Source organism: Hyalella azteca, unplaced genomic scaffold (genome assembly GCF_000764305.2).
Source record: "Hyalella azteca isolate HAZT.00-mixed unplaced genomic scaffold, Hazt_2.0.2 contig14857, whole genome shotgun sequence".
NCBI lineage: Eukaryota > Metazoa > Arthropoda > Malacostraca > Amphipoda > Hyalellidae > Hyalella > Hyalella azteca.
The window spans coordinates 22,106-46,113 of record NW_025944728.1 but is presented as its reverse complement, the minus strand read 5'-3'; the positions used below and the strand labels follow the sequence as shown (position 1 = coordinate 46,113).

The 24,008-nt window shown below is 36.9% G+C and overlaps 1 protein-coding gene across 1 annotated transcript; it reads right to left on the bottom strand.

Moving 5' to 3' along the window:
• Positions 1-236: 236 nt before the first annotated feature.
• LOC108679358 (THO complex subunit 2) lies at positions 237-22,942 on the bottom strand. Its single transcript, XM_018167970.2, has 31 exons — positions 22,822-22,942; positions 22,329-22,393; positions 19,974-20,065; positions 19,338-19,454; positions 18,584-18,705; positions 18,192-18,325; positions 17,178-17,425; positions 16,762-16,971; positions 16,116-16,243; positions 14,939-15,140; positions 14,374-14,531; positions 13,628-13,814; positions 12,908-13,052; positions 11,524-11,726; positions 11,015-11,233; positions 10,599-10,763; positions 9,883-10,005; positions 9,402-9,551; positions 8,599-8,721; positions 8,090-8,217; positions 7,617-7,680; positions 6,812-7,063; positions 6,404-6,535; positions 5,125-5,310; positions 4,528-4,583; positions 3,988-4,054; positions 3,532-3,610; positions 3,106-3,140; positions 1,745-1,822; positions 757-840; positions 237-366 (listed from the first exon to the last, which is right to left on the bottom strand). Exons 1-31 carry the CDS (start codon positions 22,890-22,892, stop codon positions 295-297), a joined length of 4,095 nt encoding a protein of 1,364 aa, XP_018023459.1. The 5' UTR covers positions 22,893-22,942; the 3' UTR covers positions 237-294.
• Positions 22,943-24,008: the final 1,066 nt, after the last annotated feature.

Sequence of the window (24,008 nt, the reverse complement as noted above, 5' to 3'; positions counted from 1 at the left end):
TGGGATCGGTTTAGCACTTGGTCATTCCTTTCACTTGGTGTCCGTGATTACAGATGAATCCTAATTTAGACGTTAATATGGCCTTCATTTTTTTACACAAGACCTGGTATCCATGGTTCCATAGATCAAAAACAACTTAATTTGGATACGAGACGAAACACTATACAATGCCGAAAGAATACGATTCAGCCAAGAGAAGTTACGTTTTTAACCGATCGGCTGAAGAAAGTGTATTAATACAAGCAACAGAGCCAACGCAGCAATCCAGTTAGTTGACGTATGCGGGACGCACGTCTAAGTTTCTTTACGGCGACGCGAGCTTCGTTTCTTGTCATCACGATCCAGCTCGACGACTTCAGCATCAACCTGTAGGTGCATTCAACGTCTTACACTAACTCCGATAAATATTGTAGAATTTTTTGTTATTGGTCATATTATATTGCGTTTCGTCATTGTGAAGCGTGTCGAGATATACAGTTAATAAATACTTCTAGACGCTTACGCTGAATTAATTTCAACGAGAATGCCATTAAATTCAACTTGACATTAGTTATTGGAATTAATCGACAAATTATTGGCAGCATATAAAAATAAATTTTACTTAATTAAATATACTCAAAAATTACCAAAATATTTTTGCTGCAAGACATTTTTCAACAATGGAAAGAATGACAATAGCTTTTAAATTCAACACTAATTTGTTAGGAATATTTAGTTCATTTCATTAGCCCGACAATATAATATATATCAATTTACCTGCTCAATGGGACGACCATTGCTGCGCCTGTCACCGCGTTGTCGCTTCGGGTCTCCGTCCACAGCCTCGTCCACCGACCGTTCCTGCAGGGAGGTATTCTATGAAAGGTGTTTCATATGTTTAAGATGGAATGTTTAATTGTTTTATAACAGTTATATCCAGAGCAACCTAGGGGAAACTATTTTATTGCACGTATTTCTACTGGGAGCCTTTTTCTCTAGCAACCAATTCTCAATAAAACAGGTTCCCCTAGGTTGCCCTGGATGTAACTGTTAGAAAACTATTCTATAATAGTTTTATAACAGTTTGATAACTGTTGATCAGCTCTAAATATCAGCAAAATATAAAACAAAAGCAAAGTTTCACAAACTTTTGGATCCAATATGATATGCGATTTGTAATAATAATCAATTAAATAATTGATCAACTTTGAACAATCATTTTTATTTTCTACAGAATTAGTTTCTAATAAATACACAAAACAAGAACAAAACTACCGATCGTCATCTTGAGATTTTAGACACGGATCAACGGAAGCCCGATTGTGATGCATATGCGAAAAACATTGTAGTAACAAAATTTAAAAAGTAATGCAATATTAAGTAATACCTATAGATTTTTTTTTAAATTACTACGTTGTCTTGTAAAATTGAAACATTCGGAATGAAAATTTTTCACTGAAAACTTAATCCGTCCGTGACATAGACACTATAGGATAGGTTAACAAGCTATAAAATACATCGCTAGTGCAATGCTGTAAGGACAGTTACCACACTAATAAAAATAATGATGTTTTTGCTTTTCAAATGAGTTTTAGACAGCTCCCTGTCCACGGCCACGCTAACTTGCTGCCTCAAAATCATCCTCCCATGACAGCAGGTAACTTCCATGGGAACTTCCTTCCAACTTCCATGTCGGGCATAGCAAGTTGTTCTACCCACTGGATCACGGGTAGGATCACATATTTCACAAACAAATAATACCCACCCTTTTGCGCTCCTTCTTCCTTTTGTTGGGCGAGTCGTCTTGAGGTTGTTTGACGCGGGCGTGGGGATCATCATTATTCTGTAAAGTAAAGTAAGGCTGACAGTGAGCGACGGAGAAGCCAGGCTCGCCCAACATCGCCGCACACACTAAAACTCGACCACCGACGCTCTCATCATGATGAGTCTTGCGTGCATGTCCTCGCCAGCACATACATGCTGCGAAAATAGACGTAGGTTACGCCACTGCAACAGACGAGCTGGCGAATAATATTTCAACTAATAAAATTAGACGTTTGTTGTTGCTTTGTAGCTGAATAGCAAACATTCGAATTCTTGGTAAATTATGAAGCAACTGAAACATGAAATGAATGACAGCATTTTTGAAATTGGCCATTGACTTGACTGATTTCAGTGTAATTTAGTCAACTAGGGACTAGAAGTCTTCTGCATACCATTTCTCACTCAAATCCGCCACGCTCCTCGTTGTTAAAACAAACACGAAGACAATAATTACTTTGTTACTAGAATAGGCTTTTTTGTTGAACAACTACCTACCTGAAATTTGATTCTTGGCGCCAATGATCAACTAAAAACATCCTTAAGCTGACACCAGCAGATGAAAACACGTCCGCTGCTGCTTGGAAGTAGGCAACTCTCAAAAGTCAGTAGCAGGGACAACCGAGTGTCTTACCGAAAAGCACCAGAGCGCGTCAAGACAAAGTCAACCTTCTTACCTGAGAATAGCAAGCATGACCTACCATAAGATCCCTCGTCGCTCAGAGCGTCACTACATCAGCGCGTGTCGCCACCCTCTTGTGTTGGCTCCTTCTGCGGCCGTCCTTGCGTCGAGCTTTATTCGTTTGATTCACATGTTCACGTAACACCAAGTGTTGTCACAGTTCTCATGATGGCCAAGTGCAACACTACCACGTCAGAACACCACAATAAGCTATGCTAATGCCAACGCATTTCCGTATTTTCATTTAATTATTCACTATTATTTACAAACGGCATAGATACAAAGCCTAAAATTTCTTTGGCCACCAATCACTCTTTGAGTTCATTTATTACACATAACCAGTCAATTTAAAACTTTGCAGGAATACGAATCTCACTTTTGATTTTTAAAAAAATATTTCCGTAATTTATTAGAAGGATGCGATGACGATGTAAAATAAACAAATTTCCGATGACAGACGACGACCAAGATGAGGGAAGAGAGGGCGGTGATAGGCGGCAGTTGCAAGAGGGGTGCCGTGGGCCCCTGCACACTGCAGTGCACAGCAACGCATGCGGTGCAGCAGCGCAATCCTGTACACGTTAACATACCAACTCAGATTGAGCAGTGCTGCCCATACTGACCTTCCCAGAACCATCCGTCTTCTGCCTCTTGCTTTCTGCAAATAAAATAAAAGGTCTTGTAAAATTACATTGTTGTGCTGGCTCTTACCTCAATATGCAAACTGCGAACTAAAAATTGAATAATAAATGCCAAACATGTATGAACATTTATAAGAGATAGTATGAGTTAAGTAGCTAATAAGTAAGCAGTTTATTTAGAATATTCATCATCGGGAAAAAAGCTTGTTCTAGGTTAATAAGGCTTTAAAAGCTGAAAGGAAAGCAAGGAAATTTCCCTGAATATTTATTGAACGTGTTCATGTTTGATGTTCACAGCGCACATATGGAACACTAGCATACGTGCCACTAAGCTTAAGATTCATTTGAGAGAAGCACTAAGGTACAAGATAGAGACGAAGTTCAAAATGGTAAGCAGGAGACACTCACTGCGCAGGGAGTCGCTGTCGTTGGTTGACTCGTCGCTGTCAGGGCCCACTTCCTTCACATCGTCATCGTCAGCATCAGTCTGATAAAGATGTTGAAGTAAAAAAAAATTATTTTTCAAACCATCTTATGGCACTGCAATAATAAGAGATTAATGGGTGGAGTTTCAGTGAGCAACAACAGCTGTTTGGAGCAACATAATGACCATAAAAAGGACAAAATTATGACCGACGGAAACGCTAAAATTACTTGCTACTGTATAGCAAATCATCTAACATTTCGACAAGGCAACCAACCTGCAAATAAATGTATTTATACAATAATTGCCCTCTACGCATTTAATTTCCTTATTCTAGACTTTTTATTGTTCACGAAAAAGTAAGTGCAGTCATTAGTTTTAAGATTAGTTTTAAGTAAAAGTGGATTGTATGTTCGGGTTGTCACAGTTGGAGCACAAACCTTATTTCTTTTGGCGTCTTTTCGTCGAGAATCAGCATCGTTCTGGTCATTGGTATTGTTGTCCAACCTGACAGGAGAGTGTTTTAATTAGAAAATTAAGGAAATCATTTATAGAATTTACTTCAGGGGATTGAAAAACATTTGTTATTAGTAATGCAAGCTTTTCCTGTGACAAACTTAGTACTAATAGAATTGATGGCAAGCAGACTAGTGCGTTTCCGGAGTTTCTGGGTCACAAGCAAAAGAATTCATTATTGCTTAACATGTACCTACCACAAGGTAACTAATCCAGGCATGTATAATTGTGTAACCTAATAGAGTATTTGTGTTATGTTACCAGCACTATTACATTCAGAAGACTAATAGCTGAGTAGGACGTTTCATGGACACGTCAAAACTAATCCACGGCTAAAATAAGGTAGAAAATCATTTTTAGCTACATAGTGCATGGCGAGATAATGAACACACCAATCAATCAGCAATGCTACAACAGCAATGCTACACCAATCAATTATTCTTTGCTACAACAGTTCTGCTTACTTGCTGCTGTCGTTGGTGGAGCTGTTGTGGTCGACTTTCTTGTCCTCTTCCGATCCCTATAAAAGAAGACTTTCTAATAATTTCACAATACAAAAATGAAATAATCACCCAATTCAATTAGGCCACTATTAAACTGTGTATTCAATTGAATTCAGATCCTTAGCTAATGGAATTTTGTTATAAAAATGATTTTCCAAATGAAAGGGCAACGGTGAAAAACATGTAGTGGCTGGCCCAAAAGTTAAAAAAATATCTTTCAACAGGAGACTACAAATGATTACGGAGACTATGAATTAGGAGTATTCGGTATTACATTCAAGAGACCTTCGACGTTTCATTGCAAAGATTTCAATTTCAGGATTAAAACAAATACTAGTCAGTTATACCTCCCAACCTCAGGCTAATCGCCGTTGTTGACAACTTATGCGACAACCTATACTGACACTTGTTCTAATATAAAATAAACTTTATATTCAAGCTAGAATTTAGGCTCGATCACAAAGCCGCCAATAAATTCAAGAGCACCCGTCAGGTCTTTACTGAAACCATCAGCAAGATAAATACTTAATATACTTAATAATAGAATAATAATCTTACCTTAGGGTCGACGCCGTTGGTGGCAGGTTCACCGCCCTGCTGAGGAGGTCGCTTCTCGTCCGGCTTGCGCACCTGATGGAAGTCTTTCTCTTGCAAGAGCTTGGACTTCTTGGCCCTCAGACGGCCTGAGTAGCTATTAGCCAGCACGTAGAGATCGTTGCGGTTGTTTTTCTCGTCTTTCTTCACCTGAAATACAAATCAGTATTAGTGGATTACAGAACGTATGAAATTTAGTTCCAGCAAAACAATCATGCACGTATATGTCAATATTTTAGGTTGACCATGCATATGCAAACTAATTTGGACTTTCAAGCTGAATTAACGTTGACAAAACGTTTTTCAATTAAATTAAGTCGCTATCAACGTTGTTTCTACGTCATTTACTTGGAGGGAACGTATTAAAAGTTTCACATGCTTCACATGCATTGGTTAGAAGAACAACAAGTTTAGTCATAAAATTAGAAGTATAAGAAACTTGCACTCATAGGCTGTGGAGAATACATAATTCAGACTTGATCTTCCTCTCTTTATAAAATCTATATAAATGCCGTGCAACTACTACTACCTGGAATAATATTTCAGCCATAAAACAAATATTGCAGAAAAAAAAACGTTCAACAAATCCCAGATTACGTTCATGATAATAACTCTATTGATTTGGTAATTTCGTTTGAAGGTTTTTAACACAAAAAGTTTATTATTAATGGCATCAGCAACGATGTCTGACGAATTTATGAAATTAAAAGAAATGAAGTTACTTAGAAATCAAATACGAAATTCCAGCTTTTTCTATAACTTTTAACAACTAATGACAACCTTACCAACAATGTTGTAAAAGGCGAAGCACAATGTCTCTCAAGCCAGAATCTCTTCACTGACATGATCAACTTTCAGTCTCACTTGCGTATTTCCAAGATGAGCTCAACAGAAACTTTATATTACGTATTAAGATAAACTGACATTTTCTGACAAGTATAGAGTGACAATCTATACATTATATATTCAATTAAATAATTCACCCCAGAAAGTACGCTGCTGAGATTTGATGCCCATTGAATAGTCTTAGTACTGTACTGTCAATAAAGAAAAGTTATAAGTATTAATACATTTATGTAATAAATATTGTCCAATTTTGAAGTTCCTCTTTTAAATAAAAACCGTTCACTTGCACGGGTATTACAAACTAACCCCCCTATGAATTCATTTCTAATGCCGAAATCAAAATTATGGACTCGCGATTGAAGGCATTAGGCGTTGTGAGAAGAAGATTGGATTGTACCTTTTCTATACGCTTATCAATGACGTTGGCAAGGTTTACGATGGCAGGGAAGCAAGTCAGGATGCTCTGCAGCACTAAGATTGCGTTGCGGATCTGGATGTAGTCGCCACTTTCAAGGCAAGTCACCAGGGCCTGAAAAACGACATTATCTGCTGCATAAAAAAACGTACCAAAGCGTGATGATTACATTTATTCAAATTTAAATTGTTTGAATTAATAACGCTGAAAATTTCATCATAATAGAATAGAGAGTTTTGTACGAGATTAATAAAAATTATTGAACAAGTGGTGTTAAACGTTCATTCATGCCTGAAGCAGTCACTGCCTGTATTGTAATTTCTTTGCAGTTAAAACATTTATAGAGGACAGATCAACGATTCAGCACTGAGGACTAGAAGTTAAACTCACTTTTGTGATTTTGAAGTGCCATTTGTGAACCACATGTCGATAGTTCTCGTAGTCAACATAATCATTGGACTCCATCTTGGAGACCCTGAACCTTGTGACAAAGCCTGGGAACTTGGCGCACTCTCGTTCGTAGTTGTCAGAAGAAGAGTGCCAGTGCATGACCATCTGAAGGGTGCCGTGCAAAAACTGGCCGTAGCGGTGCGCTTCTTGCTCGGTGCATGATGCCACCGTGTATGTGATGTCGCAGAACATCTGTGTACAAGTATCTATTACAATCGGGTTATTCCTGCTGCTCCAAAATAAATTGTTGCCACAGTGAACGTAATGTTGTAGAACATCTGCGTACAAGTATCTACTACAATTGTGTTATTCCTGCAGTTCTAATATAAATGGTTGCAACTGAGTACCTATGTGATGCCGCAGAATATCTGCAGACAATAAAATATTGAAATCGTGTTATTTCTGCAGCTCCAATCAAAATTAGAGGTACCATGAATGCGATGTAGCACAAGATCGATTGTAAGTATTTATCACAAGCGTGCTACATCAACAGCTTCAGTCCAAATTATTGTTAACGTGTACGTTATCTAGCACAACATCGAATGAATGTATATATTACAAACATATTATGCCTGTCCCTACTTTCAAAAGATAAGCCCCTGTGTAAATGATATTGCAGAATATTATGAAAAAGCATTAGTGTCACGTTCAACTACCGTAGTCCTTAAGAGCAAATTGAACATTATAACTAAAATGTAGCAGAATGACAACAAATAGCTCCAGATTGAGCAACTAAGTCACTCACTCTATCACAGAAGATGAGAGTTGAGAAATTCGGCGTTTTCAGTTCGTGCATCATCTTCACAAACCTGCAACGGGAAAGTAAAATTTAACATCAAGAAACAGAAAAATCAGTTTACGTGATGCCAGTTTTTTAGTCAATTTATTGAGTACTTCATATTGGTTTAACACATTACTAGTAAGAGGAGTATTTATATAGCATTTATATCAAATACTAGAAATGTTATGGTAGGAAGCTCAGTACCGTAAAAAATAAGGAAGACCATTTATTTAATCAAGAAATGAGTCAAATTTAATAGATCAAAATTGTAATTACATTAATTTTGAACATGAATGACTATGCTATTCATTTTGTTGTTTTTCAACGAGTCTACTAGAGCTCATCAAAGAAAATAGAAGCTTTGATTTTTATCATGGTTTTTATCTAATGAAATTCACATTCGATGTAAAAAAGAGGAATGCCAGTTATGGGCTAACCGTGCACAATAGAGAGCATCGAGTGTAGTGAAGGTGCAGCGCGGGAAAAGGCAGAGCTGCAAGAAGGCCGTCACTGTGTCGTTCTTAGGCAGGCACGCAACCCGCTGCGTGAACCAACGTTCTTTTTCCTGAAAAAAATAATAATTTCAATGCCCACTTGAAGTTAGGAGCGCGAGTATAAAACGTGAATAAGTACGATTCAGTCATGAGTGCATAGCAGATAGCAAGCAACGACTTTTGACTTCCATTAATTGTGAAGAAAATTAGACAAAAATGTTTTACAGATTCAAACAAAACACCACCGCTAAACAGGAAGATATTCTCAAAAAAATATAACTCAGTAGGTACTCACTGCAGTGAGTGACAGAGAGCGCATTTTCTTGTCGACGAAAACGTGAAGTCACGGACGGACGGACATGGCGAGCACAATAGGGCATTTTTCCATAAATGAGAAAATGCGCTAAAAAGGATTCGATACAAATTCAAAACAAAGGGAGAACAAGACTTGCCTGGGTGAGGCGGCCAATGACTCTGTCCACGTGCTCCTGCTGCCGGTTTTCTTCCTCCAGAAGTTTGTCCCTGAGAGACATGATGCGTTCCAGCTCCTTCTTGCGTTTGGTAGCCAGTGCTGCCTGTGATTGTTTCAATATTTTTTTCGACACCATCTTTCCAATTTTAAATCAAATAATATATATTTGTTTTGATTCTTAATTCTACAGTCCTTGTTTCAATAACAAATTTAAGTACGGTACAGTGGGACCCCGTAAGTTCACCCAATTTGTAACTAAACACGAACAAAAATCCAAGCAAAATTGTGACTAAAGTCAAAGTGAACTACGCGGCTTTTCTAAACAAAAGCTACTCTTCTTTGCTGATCCGCAGGTACTAAGTGACTCGACCCACAGGATCTTTGTAAGTTACGTCGTCCTGTTTCACTTATCCACCGTAAGTGGAATGAGTCTGATCTGTTATTCAGTTATTGAAAGAGCAATTCGACAGCGCTGTTCTTTCTCGCTCAATTGTAATAGATTAAAGTCGATGTCCGATAATGATTGAATTGATATTCAACCACGTATTTAAGGATAAAAGAAATTGGGACCCGTTCAAGATTTTCAAACCCAATAATTTTTGACAAAGAAGATTACGAGATGATTAGAAAAATCCAACCAGGAATTCATTAGAAGAATGAGATGCCCATTACAAATACAATGATATCCGATACTGATAAGCAGTAATTGAAGAACACAAAAATTGGGCATAAATAAAAGACTATGCAGATATAAAATAGAAAACTGACAGAAATATTACGTACAGGCTCGTCCTTGGGCACTTTCTGCAGTTGTGTGATGTTGTCATTGAAGCGAGCCACCTCCCGCTTGTAGCTCCCGGTAGGCACTTCCAAGTCAGACAAATTTAGTGTCCAGAATGTTACGAAGAACGACGGGTGCATCTCCTCCCACAGCTGTAAAAAAAAAACAATGTCACTAACATTGATACAAACAAGCATAGAAATAAACAACTTCATGCAGGCGCACCTTCAGACAGGATAAAACAACGACCTCTTCACAGGGAGTTGTTTAAATTACATGGAGCATAACTCAATACATAATATCTACCACCGAATAATAATAATTTTCTAAGCTAGAAATGCGCATCGCAAACATATCCTCAATATCTTAAATTTATTCGAATATTATGTTAAAATTATAACGTGTGTCAATTCAAGGGAAAATAATTTTTCTACTTGGATGATCAGTAAATGTGCTTCCCAGAGTTCAATAATGTCAACATACCTTGCTGGGGAAATGAGGACGTATCTCCTCTGCCAGAGGCGTGAGGACTTCAGTTGAGGCATCAATGTAGAGCTGCTTGCGGTCATCTGAGCGGTTACTGCGGCGCAGCTCATCAAACCGAGCCTGGTGGAAATAAATATGACATGGAACTAATTTTTAGCTACGCGTGAAGCGCGACAATTTTTGAAGGCATTTAGGGCAAGAATTCATTTATGAATTGTGAATTCTTTCAGATTTTTCATGCATAATATAAACATATCCAGTTTGAATTAAAGTGCAGCCATACATACTGCGTCTTTTTGTGATAATTGTCATTGTCTACAAATAGGAGCAAATCACCCAGCTGCGGGATCCTAAACTAGTTCATGGATAAGCAGACAAAAATGAAGCTTAAGGACAGTCTGGAAATTTGGAAGAAAAATTAGATATTTCATAATTATGTTCTCTGGAGTATATCAATAACGGAAATAAATACACTCGTGCGAAATTCCAAATACTTCACTTGGAAGATTTCACTGTGGACGGTGCACTTACGAGTTTCTAAGAAGACAATGGGTATCGTGAGAGGAAACATAGAAAATAAAATGAGATGCATATTTTCTGTTCGAAAATGATGTTCTCAGAAGTAGTTAAACAACGAAAAAATAAATAATTATCTTGCGAAAAAATTGGAAATACTTAACTAGGAGTAAAATATTTCTTCAATGTCTACTCACAAGTATCTTAGCAGACACAGTGGGTCGAGCAAGGAAGAAAGCCACGTCAGAGTTGATGTGACACTCTGACAGGAGGGAGCCGATGCTGGGCAGCCTCTCTGACACCTCCTCCAGGCTGATCACTTGGAACAAATACGCTCCGAACTGCGCCAACGTCTCCTGGCACTGTGCAACCACAAGCTTTCTTAGTAAAATAAATGAGCCTTTTTGCAACACATGATCTCGGAGGTGTAAATCACACGAAAATAAAGGATGTAATTATGCAAATGCACGGGAATATGTGAATAAATACAAGTATTGTATCTTACATGCATGTATGTATTCCAAGTATTTGCATGAATATGTACATTTCTCATACAGAGTTTAGGCCAAATAGCTGTGCTCAAATTGATTGTACAATATGTAGCACCACTAACCTGATCATAGAGTTTTCCGACGAGCTTAAGGTGCGGTGACTCGGTTTGGTTGTACACTATGCATGACCGCTGCTGCGCTATGAGCAGCAGAAGAGGAATGGCAAGATTGTTCTGGAGCAAGACTTCCTTCAGTCGTTGTGACGACCTCTTCGTGTTGCGCTCCTGTTGGTAGGTGCCCGCTTCACGCCTTAGCACTTCTCCACCGCTCATTGCTTCGATCTGACATGGTTTATGTCCCAATATTTATTTTATTCCGTGAACATGATAACAAGGATCACATGTGCATGGCAAAAATTGTTAGCCAACTCACTTGGAAAAAATAATCTGACTCAACATTGACTTCATAATAAATTGCAATCAATTACAACAATCGTATCCGAAAAGAAGAGTTCATCAGAAAACTTTATGGATTATCAATCAATGATAATAAATAATTATCATTTCAGCATTAAGATACAGCATACAGCCTAATTTCCAAAAGTTCATAGGACGATGTGGTGATAGCTCACCTGTTCGCTGGTGAGCCCCTCAGAGGTGTCAGTGCCACCCATTTTCTGGAGGATTTCTTGCAGTATAAGAAGATCAACGGAGCGCTCGGCCTTGAGTTGGTTGGCAATGAACTGGAGAACCCCACACAGTTCGATGGGGTATTTCTTGTAGACCGCCCCACAGAAGGTAGACAGAGAGTTCAGCCATGGAGAAACGGCCATGCCTGGATGGAAAACAAATTAAATAATAGAAAGACGAGACATAAAGCGTGAATGTTATATATTTTCTTGTATATATATAGACAGCCGGAACAGCATAATTGTTTAAAAAAATCGTGATACACAAGAACTCTTGATATAACTATCGTTTCAGATAATTTTTTCAGTTAATAATTTCACAATTTCCGGCATGTCTGGTGAGCCCCTCAGAGGTGTCAGTGCCACCCATTTTCTGGAGGATTTCTTGCAGTATAAGAAGATCAACGGATCGTTCGGCCTTGAGTTGGTTGGCAATGAACTGAAGAACCCCACACAGTTCGATGGGGTATTTCTTGTAGACCGCCCCACAGAAGGTCGACAGAGAGTTCAGCCATGGAGAAACGGCCATGCCTGCACGGAAAACAAATTGAATAATATAAAAACGAGATATACGGCGTGAATGTTATACATTTTCTTGTATATATAGACAGCCGGAACAGCAAAATTTAAAAAAAAAAATCGTGATACACATGAACTCTTGATATAACTATCGTTTCAGATCATTTTTCAGTTAATAATTTCACAATTTCCGGCATGGGCGAGCGCGAAATAGTTGAGCATCGTGTGAAGAAAAGCTTCTTAACAATTAAGATTTCCCGCTTGATGACATACCACGTCACGCCTAGCCTCAACACTGAGCTCCTTGAGACGTACGTTGTATCTGCTGCACACTTCATTGTTTACAGTAAATCTTGCTTTGCTGTACTGATATAAGCACTGCCAAGCTGCTCATTTACATGCGTCTCTTTGTGTCAGTTTTCTTATGTTTTTTTTTTTTTTATAGAACGCCGATGGTGATTCGTATACTCAGAATTCAAATTGGTTTATAAGAGTGATTCAAATTGAGGAAGTGAATTAGGTTTAATTGCCTTACTTACCTTAAAGCGTGGTAAAGTCTGACACTGTTGTGATAACTAAGCAGTTTCAGTTAATCTACTGATTTATACAAAGTTAAAATTCTGATCAGGTATTTTTTTGTCCTCTCTATTTGTGCCACGGCTCAGTAAACTGCTTGCTTCTAATACCTACCAATTTCACTGCTTGCTCTTAATACCAATTTTACTGCTCGCTTTTAATACAGAATTAAGCACCTAGTTTCACTAAACTCTCAATAATTTCTGAAATAATAAAAATATCAGATACCCACCTGCATTGATTAGCCTTTCTTTATTGGTAGTAAGAGTCTCGACGATGCAGAAAGCCAGAACATCGAAGGATAAGGACGTCAGGTACTTCAGGCTGTCAACCACCGGGGAGATCAAGTTGTCGTACAACTGGATTTGCTTCACGACCTGCATGAAGGGTTAGGCTTTACAGTAAATGTCCGTAGTTTACATAACAAACAATGAGGTAAAGTACAAGTGAAAATTTGGTAAATATAAGTTAAGCCATAATCAGATGCCTTGAAATAAAGTGAAAATTAAGAAATAGATTCGACTTTTTTTAAATCTTGATAAAATAAGCTCCATATATTCAGATGCATAGAATCCTCAAACATAAAACTTATTTACAATCCACTTCAAAAATTTCTTATTTAAGGGCAAATAGCAGATTTCGCACTACAGCGGCTTTCACAGCACACACAGTTCAGCAACATCCTAGTTTGTAACCACGACACAGACGAAATACTATAGCTATCAAAATTGCATAAAAATTGATGGCATTGCAAATAAAAAATGAAATTGCTGATAAAGACCAGGCATTGTGGCGTTCATGAGTGATGTTGAACGTCTCTGAGCTCACATAACCTGGGACTATAAATGTCCACCATTAGTCTTATTGGCCAATAAGCTTTTATCCGAAGCCAGTAGCACAATAAGTAGTATTAGTAGTATTAATATAGGTACTAAGGGACTACATTACTCACGTAGTCGAGTATTGTGGCGGGGCAGTTGTGGGTTAGTTTGGCGATGCTGCGACTGATGGGCTTAATAGTTTCTTTTGTTACACGCATCATAACATATTTTGCCTTCTTCAACAAATCCGTTCGTATTCGCACCAGCACGGGATGAGCCGACATAGTCTCATTCTTCCACTTGCCATACAGTTTGAATCTGTTAATAAAATGCAAACAACATGTTATAAAATAGCCATGCAATGAATAAAAAGCCGGTGAACAAATAACCACAATTTTTACTCCATTGTGCGGAAATCTATGAACCTAGACACTTTTAGTGATGTCCAGATGGCAAAACGGGAACCCAAATTAGGGCTGAAAAAACATTGAAAACATTTTTTTCATTCAAACAGCCTCATAAAACCAATGAGAGCGTATATACGGTACTCGTTATGCATCATAAAAGAGAAAGATTATGGGCCCGTCATTTGCTAACCAAGTTGATACAGCAAATGCTCCAATTGAAATTTGCTTTATTTGGTGAAAATGATAAACAATTGAGATCAGATAGGCCATAAGCTCCCTAAATAATGCATATTTCACACTCGGGTAACTTAGCAGTTGTTCGGGAGGGTTGGAGAGGTGACAGGAGTTCTTGTATTTCAACTTAGCTATAGATTTCAATGTCCAATTTCGTGGCAACAGTTTTATTGTGGTTAGTTACAGAGGATAAAAATATGAACAAGGCTGAGGTGGGCTAACTCGCCCTAATATACCTGTACTCATAGGGATAGAACTTGATTGTCTCCCAGATTTCCTCAGCAATGCAGGGGTTGCAGGAGAGCACAGAGAGGCCAGGCAGCAAGGCTTCGTCCAGCGCTGATAGGAACTCGTAGTAGAACACGTCGTGCTCCTTTCCACTCCCGCTCTCCTCCTGCAACGACAAGGAATTGTTTATTTAATTCAACACTTAACATCGGAGATGCTAATTAGGAGCTGGTCATGGGTCACTACATCATTCCCCTCAACATCTGTCTTATTAAAAGAAAATTTAAACTTACTACTTCCTCGACACATAATTTACTTTTAAACACTGGAAAAATACTTCACCAATTTTTTTTTAAAAATCAGGCCGAAATAATTGATAAGTTAATAAATGAGTTCATTTATTTATTCTAACGTCTTACCAATACCAGCAATTGCACGGCTTCATATCCATTAAGAATGCATCCCATTCATCAAGTATTCAATCCATTCAGCAAGTTTGAATTTCATGCATCAAAAGTGCATTCTTTCCACCGTGAATTCAGTTTTTTTGTCAGAAATTAGGGAGCTACTCACCGCTTTTGCCAGGACAACCCGAGCGACCCTGAGAAGTTTGACCATCAGCGATGGGTGGCGGGCAATATGAGGACCAAAGGAGCACACTATGGGCATGAGGATGTGGGCCACATCGTCCGCAGTGTGGCAGGTTGGTAGAGCGTACGGGTTGTGCAGAGGGGGGATTGGGCGCCCTCCAGCACGAGACGGTAACATGTAAACACTGTAAATGACATTTCACTTTAGACATGAGCAACAAATGTACTGAATTCAAAAACATCTTTTAAGACAAATTATGGAAAAAATAAAAAATACGTAATAAGTTTTTATCCTGTACTAATTTTCCCTTGGTACAGAAAATGTTTATTGCACATGACATAAGATTCCCTAGGTTCGTCTCAATTCCTTAGGTCAAATAATGATTTGGTGCTAAATTCTAGCGAAAGTCATTCTTTACCACAAGCATACAAATTCTAGTGAAAGTCATTCTTTACCACAAGCATACAGTAGCTTAGAAATTTTAGTTCATCATGAAAAGCAGGAAGAACCCAGGTAGCGTAACGGTATTCGAGCTTGAAATTTATTAGTACTTTGAACTCCAAATCATAGGCAAAACTTGAATGAAATAAATATTAACAAAAACCACAGAAGGCGGAGATGAAAAGTTATGGTACAGACCACCTACACATAAAATAAGTTAACAGATGAGTGGTATCAAGCAAACGGCATTGCGAAGTGCAGTTAGTTTAAAAATAAACGTGTCCATCGCACCCAGTACCTAGACCTCATATCCAAGCAGGTAAAGACTACCAAATAAGATTATAAACCTATAATTATTTTACTACGTAATATGTATTTGATTACATATTCAACACTTGAAGTCAACCAAGTTGAACCGAGATGGAAGCTTTGCAAGTAAAAGTAGAAAATTCCATAAGAAACGCAGTTAATGAACCAAAACCTTAGACTAATCCTAATCCGAATAAATACTGATATGAATAAGAGCCATAATCGTGTGACGGACCTCTATTATCAAGTTGAACCGAGAATAAAGCTTTGGAAGTAAAAGTGAAAAATTCCTTCAAGAAGCGCAGTTAATCATTCTAAATCTAATGATTCAATAGGCATCTATGGCTGATGTGAATACACACATAGACATAAGAAGATTAAGAACAAGAGCAAGACTCGTGTAACGGACCTGCGGTAGCAAGGGTCTATGGAGACGTGGCAGAGACGAGCGAGAGCGTTGCTGATGGTAGGGAAGGAGGCCAGGTAGTAGTCTGGATACCGTGATGCGATCTCTTCATAATGCTGCCAGTCACCGATCTAAAAACAATATAACTAGTTATTAAATGGTCTGAGAAATATGGAAAATATTAAAAACCAATATAGAATATCTTTCAGATTTAGAATTTAAGCTCCCCTAAAGCTGCGATTTTACGGTAGCCAATAATACAGATTCGCGAACTTTCAGGCCATGTACAAAGTAAGTCAACATTGAATGGTATACATGCATTAAAAAGTAATGAATCACATTTATATTATGAATTTATGACAACACCTATTTCTGACATAGAAAAAAATGTAACTCAGTACTCACTGCAGTGAGTGACATAGAGCGCATTTTCTCGTCGACAAAAACTTGAGTTCACGGACAGACGGACGGACATGGCGAGCACAATAGTGCATTTTTTCCATAAATGAGAAAATGCGCTAAAAACTGGATTCAATTCAGCAGTTTCAAAACTAATTTTGTCATTGTGCATTGTCTACTTAGAATATAAAGATTACTACAACCAAAAAAAAAAAAAAAAACAATAATGCCAATATCCTGCACAATTTACCTCAAGCAGTGCAACGCAGAAAGGAATCTTGAGATTACTGTTTGGTTTGTTATCATGGAATGGTTCACGTTCTTTGACTTCTTCCTTCTCTTCTTTCTTGTCTTTATCTTTGTCTTTGGTTGAGATGACATTGGCTTTGCGTGCATACTCTTGAGCGGACTCTTCAGCCTGCCGGCTGTCCTCCAGCATTTTGCTGTCCTCTGGGGTCAACTGTCAACACCGAGGAATATTAATCAAACTAGAATCAACACTCAATAAATAAATTCACTTCCAGAATAAAATACCTAAATTCGTAAATGCTAGATAATAGCCACTAACATATACAGAATAGGTAGTAAAAAATGCAAGATCAGTGTACTATTTTATACATGGATCTTCATTTCTAATGATTTTCTTAGTCAAGTATATAGACATACCCATGCATAGATCTCGTCCAGTGACAGGACTCCAGCCTGCACCAAGAGCGCCATGCTTGTGAAGACAGGCTTCTGCATGGCAAGTGTGGTGCACGCACTCATGCGGAAGCGGAAAAGTTCAGTCAGGGTCGCCGACTGACACGGGAAAAGCTTCAACAAACTTGTGTAGAAATTGTGCTCAATTGGGCGACATTCCATAGCTTCCAAGATCAGGTCAAGTACGCGATTAGGGTCCAGGTTGAAGCACCCTGAAGGAGCAAGAAGAAATTATTAATAGTTTTAATTAAGTTTAAGTAGAAAAATTAGTGCAAAAAATATTGTAAAAGTATCCACTTCAAGTCTCAAAAGATGCATTTCCTTTTTTTTAATAGAGCAAACCGCTAAGTAAATTGAAAATACATGATTAACATTTTTAGAATACGTACTTAGATCACCCATATTAGTACTAATAAAGGAAAAATTATAGTAAATACTGGAAAATCAAATAAAAGTGCATGTGCAGCCATTTTGAAAGCCGTTTGCAAAAACATGTAGCATAAACATTTCATTTGTGAAGTAAATGTTTTTTACATGTGAAAACTTGACTGCTGCTGAGCAAAGTATATCCATATCCTCTGAAAAAATATTGGGATGCAAATACGCTGGTCAATGTGTCTTATTTTTAACCCATAGATTTTGTAACTTAATATCATCAGACTTTAGTGTTCAAGAGTACAACAAGGATATGGCGAAAGAAATTCAAACAACATATAATTTGGTTTCAATTGCAAATCTTGTGATTCAATTAGAACATCAATTTGACCATGTATTTATTCAGTTACCTCTTATTAAATATTGGTCAATTCAATTTAGATATAGGAGCCAATATAAATCCATATTTAATTTAGACATAGGAGCCAATATAAATCTAATATAAAAATCCATATCCATTTAGGAACCAATCTTAAAGTCCTGTTTCAAGATAACCGAATTGAAGCCATCATAATTGGACTCATACTAATGAAAATAACTCACCAATGAGGCTGCGTATGACTGTGATCATTGTCTGTGGAGTGATGTTTGGTTGCAGGCTTTGATTCAATTCTGTTATAAGTTTTGCATAGCCCTCGCATTCTTCGCGTAGAAGGTTGAATTTCTGCTGTTTGTAACTGAAAAAAGTCAGGATAGAGAGAGGGACTTTCAGTGTGGAGAAGAGTGGCAAATAAGATTACAATTTGTCCTAGAAACTTCCCATTCAATTATATCTTTCAATGCCAAATTATTCATCCTTCCAAAAGAGTAATAATAAAAATGTATAAAAAGTACAAAAATGTACATATAAAAACTACAAAAATGTAATTCAATGGGTACTTTAAGATTCTTCATGTACATAACTTAGATAAATCAGAGCAGGAATTTAAACTTACAACATCTTTGTTCGGACTTTGATCTGTTTTGTGTGGAATAATTTTTTGTTCTTCACAATGCCCACATCAGACAAGGTTTCTAGCTCGAGTCTCTCACGGTACATACGCTCAAGACCAAGGGCCTGGAAAGAAGAGAAACGCATTAAAAGCTGCCAAAGAAACAAAGTTAAAGCATTAATATGCATTCCTACAATTAACTAAACAATCATGCTTCAATAAATCTGCACATAAATGTAAAATAAATTTTCAGTATGGATAGACAAAGCTGGATTAGGATTTCAGTAAATAACTTAAGCATTTTATGTTTCCTCCAGTGTGTTATTATTATTGCTATAATACATTCTAGTGATAATAAAAAGAATAATAAAATTTATGTCTTCATTAACTCTCAATAGTTTCACATTCACACAAGCAGTTCCTGATTTGTGTATCTTTGAGACCTACCTCTAAGTTCACACAAAACAGCATACATAATTTGAAAAAAAATACAACAAATTATCAATTTAAAAGAAAACACTTGTGCTCAGAATGCAACTATTGTCTATATTATTGTTATTAAACTATAATCTAGAATGAAAGGATATATGCATCACCAGTTGTCAATACTATTTATATATAAATGATTTTAATTCTAAAGTTCTAAAAGAGTTTTTAAGAGTTAGAACTGTTGCTAGACAGCTGAGCACCACAGAAAATAAAAGGCCTTACAGAAGTATGAGTAACTTGGCTCTGCACCACATCAAATTTACTTTACCTGCATAAGCCCAATGAGGTTTTCCCTCATCCTGGCAAAAGTCTCATGTGTGGTGGTCTCAAGCTCAACCATAGCCAACACCTCCACTACTTGTGAGCACATGTCTGGATGCAGGGCCTGAAAACAGATATATTAGTAAATAACTAACATTAATGTAGAATATGATTTACTTGTATGTAAAAAGGGGAGCAATTACCTTCTTAAAACATCATTTCATATTTAAATGCAAGGAAATATTGACATAATTTTCATTAAACTGTTTAAAATGCTATTTGAATAATAATAATATCCAAAAATTAATACTAATATCCAATTAAAGCACCTGTTGCAGAAAAAATTTCTGAAATTAATCCTGACTTCACAACAAACACGATAATTTGGGTGGAATTAAATATGGATCCCAAACTGTGAGGAAAAGGTAAGAATCTTTGGGTCTAAATAGCCTGGATTCAATAAAATCCACAAATTCATTCAGATAGACAGGATAACATGCTAATAAATAGTACATACTTGTAAATAGTACAATAGTGAAAGTAGAATGACAAGGGATCCAAATGTGATGTTCAGACAAGCAAATGCTAATGGGTGAACATACAAGTAAATCCAACTACGGTACTACTTGGCTAACTCCCTTACCATGGCATGAGTGAAGATAGGTTTGGCATCCCATTTTGTGATGTGACCTCGCACTACAGCCCACACAATCTCATACAAGACCTGGTTCAGATCTGCTCAAAAAATGAAATTCATTGGCATAATACATCCTTTAACATTAAAAAAAGTCTTCTAACATTGAATGAGAAAATACAAGAGGCATATGATAAATAGGTTGCTGCTCAAGATATTGCCAAGGAACCAGACCTTTTGTCTGCAAGATTGTAAAATTAATACCTTATCATAGTGGAAATCAGGCAGTTTTTTAAAATCAGGCAGTTTTTTAAAATCAGCCCACTCCAGAATCCCACATTTAGCTCAATGTTTTGTTTAGACACTAATAGATTTACTCAAATCTATTAGAGTCTGGTTGGTATTGTGGTAAAGCCATCCATCCCAGGCAATGGCAACAAAACGTTCTCATTTGCCACAATGTCTTTATACTGAATTTTGATGGCTCCAACGTGACACATTTTCAATAGCTTAGGAATCCCTCAGCTCTATTTTACACTTTTTTTGACAATTTAGACAATACATACAGCAGGAATCACTCAGCTCCAAGAATGGCAGTAAAACACTAATACTTTAGTTGCAACTTGCCAGTCTTTGAAAAAGTAGGTGTGTTCCATCTAAACTGGAAAATTGGCAGAAGACACATGAATTATTCCAATTTCACCTAATACCATGGCACTTTCCCAATTTCTTCAGTTAAAAATAGAAAAATTGCCAGCTTTTAGCCATGATTTTTGAGAATCACTTGTGATTTTTGAAAATCACTTGTGATTTTTTCACAAGTGATTACACAATTGTTTTTACAAGCAAATCAATACAAAATTTCTGTCTGGCGTTATGGAATTCTTAAAATGATGGTTCATATATTAATTTTGATCCATCTAGGCCAATATTTTGATCCAAAATTCTAAGTTTGAAAAATTGAAAGGCTGAGCTTAATAATTTGAGCAAAAATCATACTCACTCCTTCAATGCCATATGACCTAATTGCCTGAATGTTCATATAGATGTTAGAAAAAATTTAATTAAACTGATAAGATGCATTCATTCATTAACAATAATTGAAGACCATGAACTAAGCTTAAATGAAATAATAATATCTCGTGCTACAAAGCAGAGTACACTGCTCAAAATGATGCACATTGGAGATATCAATTGGGAGAGAAAAATGATGTAGTACATACACTCGCAAGTCACAAAAAAAGAATATAGGTATCTCACTGATTGGTTCAGACTCTGGTCAGCGGTTGCTGGCGCTTAATAGCATTTCAGTTGGCAGTTGCCAGAGAGGCAGTGAGCGAGGGTTCATTTTTATTATTAAAGATGTGGGTATTTATTTTATATTTAAAACATTCTATCTTTTATCTTAAGAACAACAATGTTTTTTCTTACAAATCTTGCAACAATCTTGCTCTTATGCTTAAATTCACCTATTTGGTCTTTTTAACTATTTGGTCATTTCAAAGACTTATGATTGATTAATGTAACCAGTGAACCACATCAAACAATGGGCATTAAAATTAAAAACAACTTGTCATGTTTACTCATCTAGGTGCTATTTTTATAAATTGGGAAACATTTTTAAATAGGTAATGTTTTTGATATTTGTAACTGTAACTTATATTTATAAATATAATTAATATTATTCATCCATCAAATTATGAATTTTAGTAGATAGTTTCATATAAGTTTTTGGATCAAAATTCTAAAAGCATCACCACTGTCCAGTGTTGAGTGTCCACTAGTAAATTTAAACAACACCTAATTTCTAAAAACATCTAATTTTCTAAACATCTAATCTAATCTAAAAGAAATAAGACATTCAAAAACAAAAGATACCTAAAATCATTCAGGATCAGAAGAGATGTCAGATTGTCAGTAAAACAATAGGTATAGCCAAGTAAAATCANAAAAGCTGGAGAGGTGACGGAATTACCTACGATGTCGGAATATACCGCGTCATAGTGGCAAAGCAGAGAGTTTTTTAGACTCTCCCTCAAGTTCATTTTTGAGTCCTATAAGTAGACCAGTAAAGTATCCTGGATACCAGCATTATCATACTCAAGAAATTGGTTTAAATCTCGAATAAATGAGGAAAATAAAGATGAACTGATTCTAAAAAAGCTCTGGTTTGCCACTATGTACCGTGTTTACCCTATTTTCTCAATTCTCACATTAGGTAATATTTTCATCAAATTCAAGAGTAGCTTCTGCCAACTTTTCCAGAACCAGAACTGCACTCTAGAATGAACCTTTAGGAGTTCAGGCATTTCAATTCAATTAGGCAACCCACAGGAAAAATATTCATGAATAATAGTATCTCACCTGCATTAAATCCTGCAGAAAAGTTTGGATCCTTGGAAACCAGGGCTGAATCCACAGAAGCAATCCTTCAAACATGAGAAAAGAGACAAAATAGCTCATTAGATTAGGTACCTAATAGGGAATAGGCTATCAATGCAAAATGCAAATTTTTGATCATCTGCAGAAAAATAAACTTAAATGGTATTATGCTTATGGTAGGCCTACATAGTAAAAAATTATTGTTCAACAAGTTATGAAAAACCAAAAAATTTGAAGCATGAGCTAGATGTAATATTTAATAATCGAAATTAAGACCTCTCATCCAGTATTCCGTCAGTTTCGTAGCTACTCATTTCATAACATAGGCATGATAGTGATTTCGGCGCTGATGTGGCCTGTCATCGACATCAGGCACTCGACATTCATTCTTCAGACATTGCTAATCACGACAAGCATTCAATTATTAGCAAGATAGAATTTAAATTGTCAGAACTTTATAAGTTTTAATACTTACGCTTCAAGTTTTCCTCTCATATCCCATTCGTCAAAAGTTTTGACGGAAAATTTACGATAAACAACCGCCATGATGGAGCCCGCCGACGACTATAAACTCAGAGGCGAACAGTACTGCTGCGAAAAGTGCATGCAAAGGCTCAGTGATATGAAGCAAATCTGTTCGACTGAACGGATGTCATTTAATTACATACAAAAATATCTTGTTAAGTATTTATAGCGTCGATGGTATTTTTGTCAGTATTTTCGCTAGCTAATGAATATTATATAACGTTAAATTAGAAATGCAACAAATGAGCCATTAGTGTCAGAAATTTGCCATCGACCACAGCCGAACCACTTCGACATAAGTGCAAGAGAGTGAGTCAATGCGTGTGGGCAATAGCCGGTGTTCAGCTGGAGTTCGATTAAATTAATTTTAGCCGTGTTTCGTGCTGTCGTCACATTTTTTTACCTGGGCTCGTTTCTCATTAAAACGCTAAAACGTGTGCTGCAAGCAGGTTAACAATGCCTCATTCCGTCAATTCGTAGCATATACTGATTAAATTAATAAAGATATTTAGCCTTTATTTGACCTTGCTTTGCAATGTTGCGAAATTTTAGGCTGAACATCTTTTCCAATAAAATTGTTACTTTAACAGGGTACTTAGTCAATTTAAAAACGCTTGCTGGTCTATCACGTTATTGCCATCAAGCCTCATAAAACATCACTCCTTGCTTGAATTAAACCCTAAGTCAGCTTGATCAAACTTGATTGTGCTGCTCTTCAGTATGAAAAAAAAAGCTTTTCTATGTAAGAGAGCCTGCTCCTGCAGGCAGACATCGCACCATATTAAAAAAGTCTTAAGATGCAATTGGTAAAGAAAGGTGCAAAATTAAGCGAGTTCCATACCTTTGTAAATGATGTCATCACATCTCACACTCCCGCACTCTCGACGTGCAATATATCTCGCGTGAGACTTATGTGAGAATAATCCTGAATTGACATATTTAGAGAACATATTTCATTTGAGATTGTCCTGAAAACATTCCTCGCCAATTCTTACTCATAAATTGTAATTACATCGTTCATTATCAAACATAGATAGGATTAACAAATAGATCAAAATTTCCAAGTAGTGACACACTTCCTCACTCACACGAGCAGAGAGAGGAGGTAGCATGGTTGAATTAATACTATATATTAAT

What these genes read in the sequence shown, in the direction of transcription:
- LOC108679358 (XM_018167970.2), bottom strand. Translation starts at nt 22,892, where the DNA reads ATGGCGGTTGTTTATCGTAAATTTTCCGTCAAAACTTTTGACGAATGG. An exon ending in TTCTGCAGGATTTAATGCAG is followed by an intron (nt 20,066 to 22,328) that starts GTGAGATACTAT and finishes TTTTTTGAGCAG; the next exon opens with ATCTGAACCAGGTCTTGTAT. An exon ending in TCGGAAAACTCTATGATCAG is followed by an intron (nt 10,764 to 11,014) that starts GTTAGTGGTGCT and finishes GTGGTTGCACAG; the next exon opens with TGCCAGGAGACGTTGGCGCA.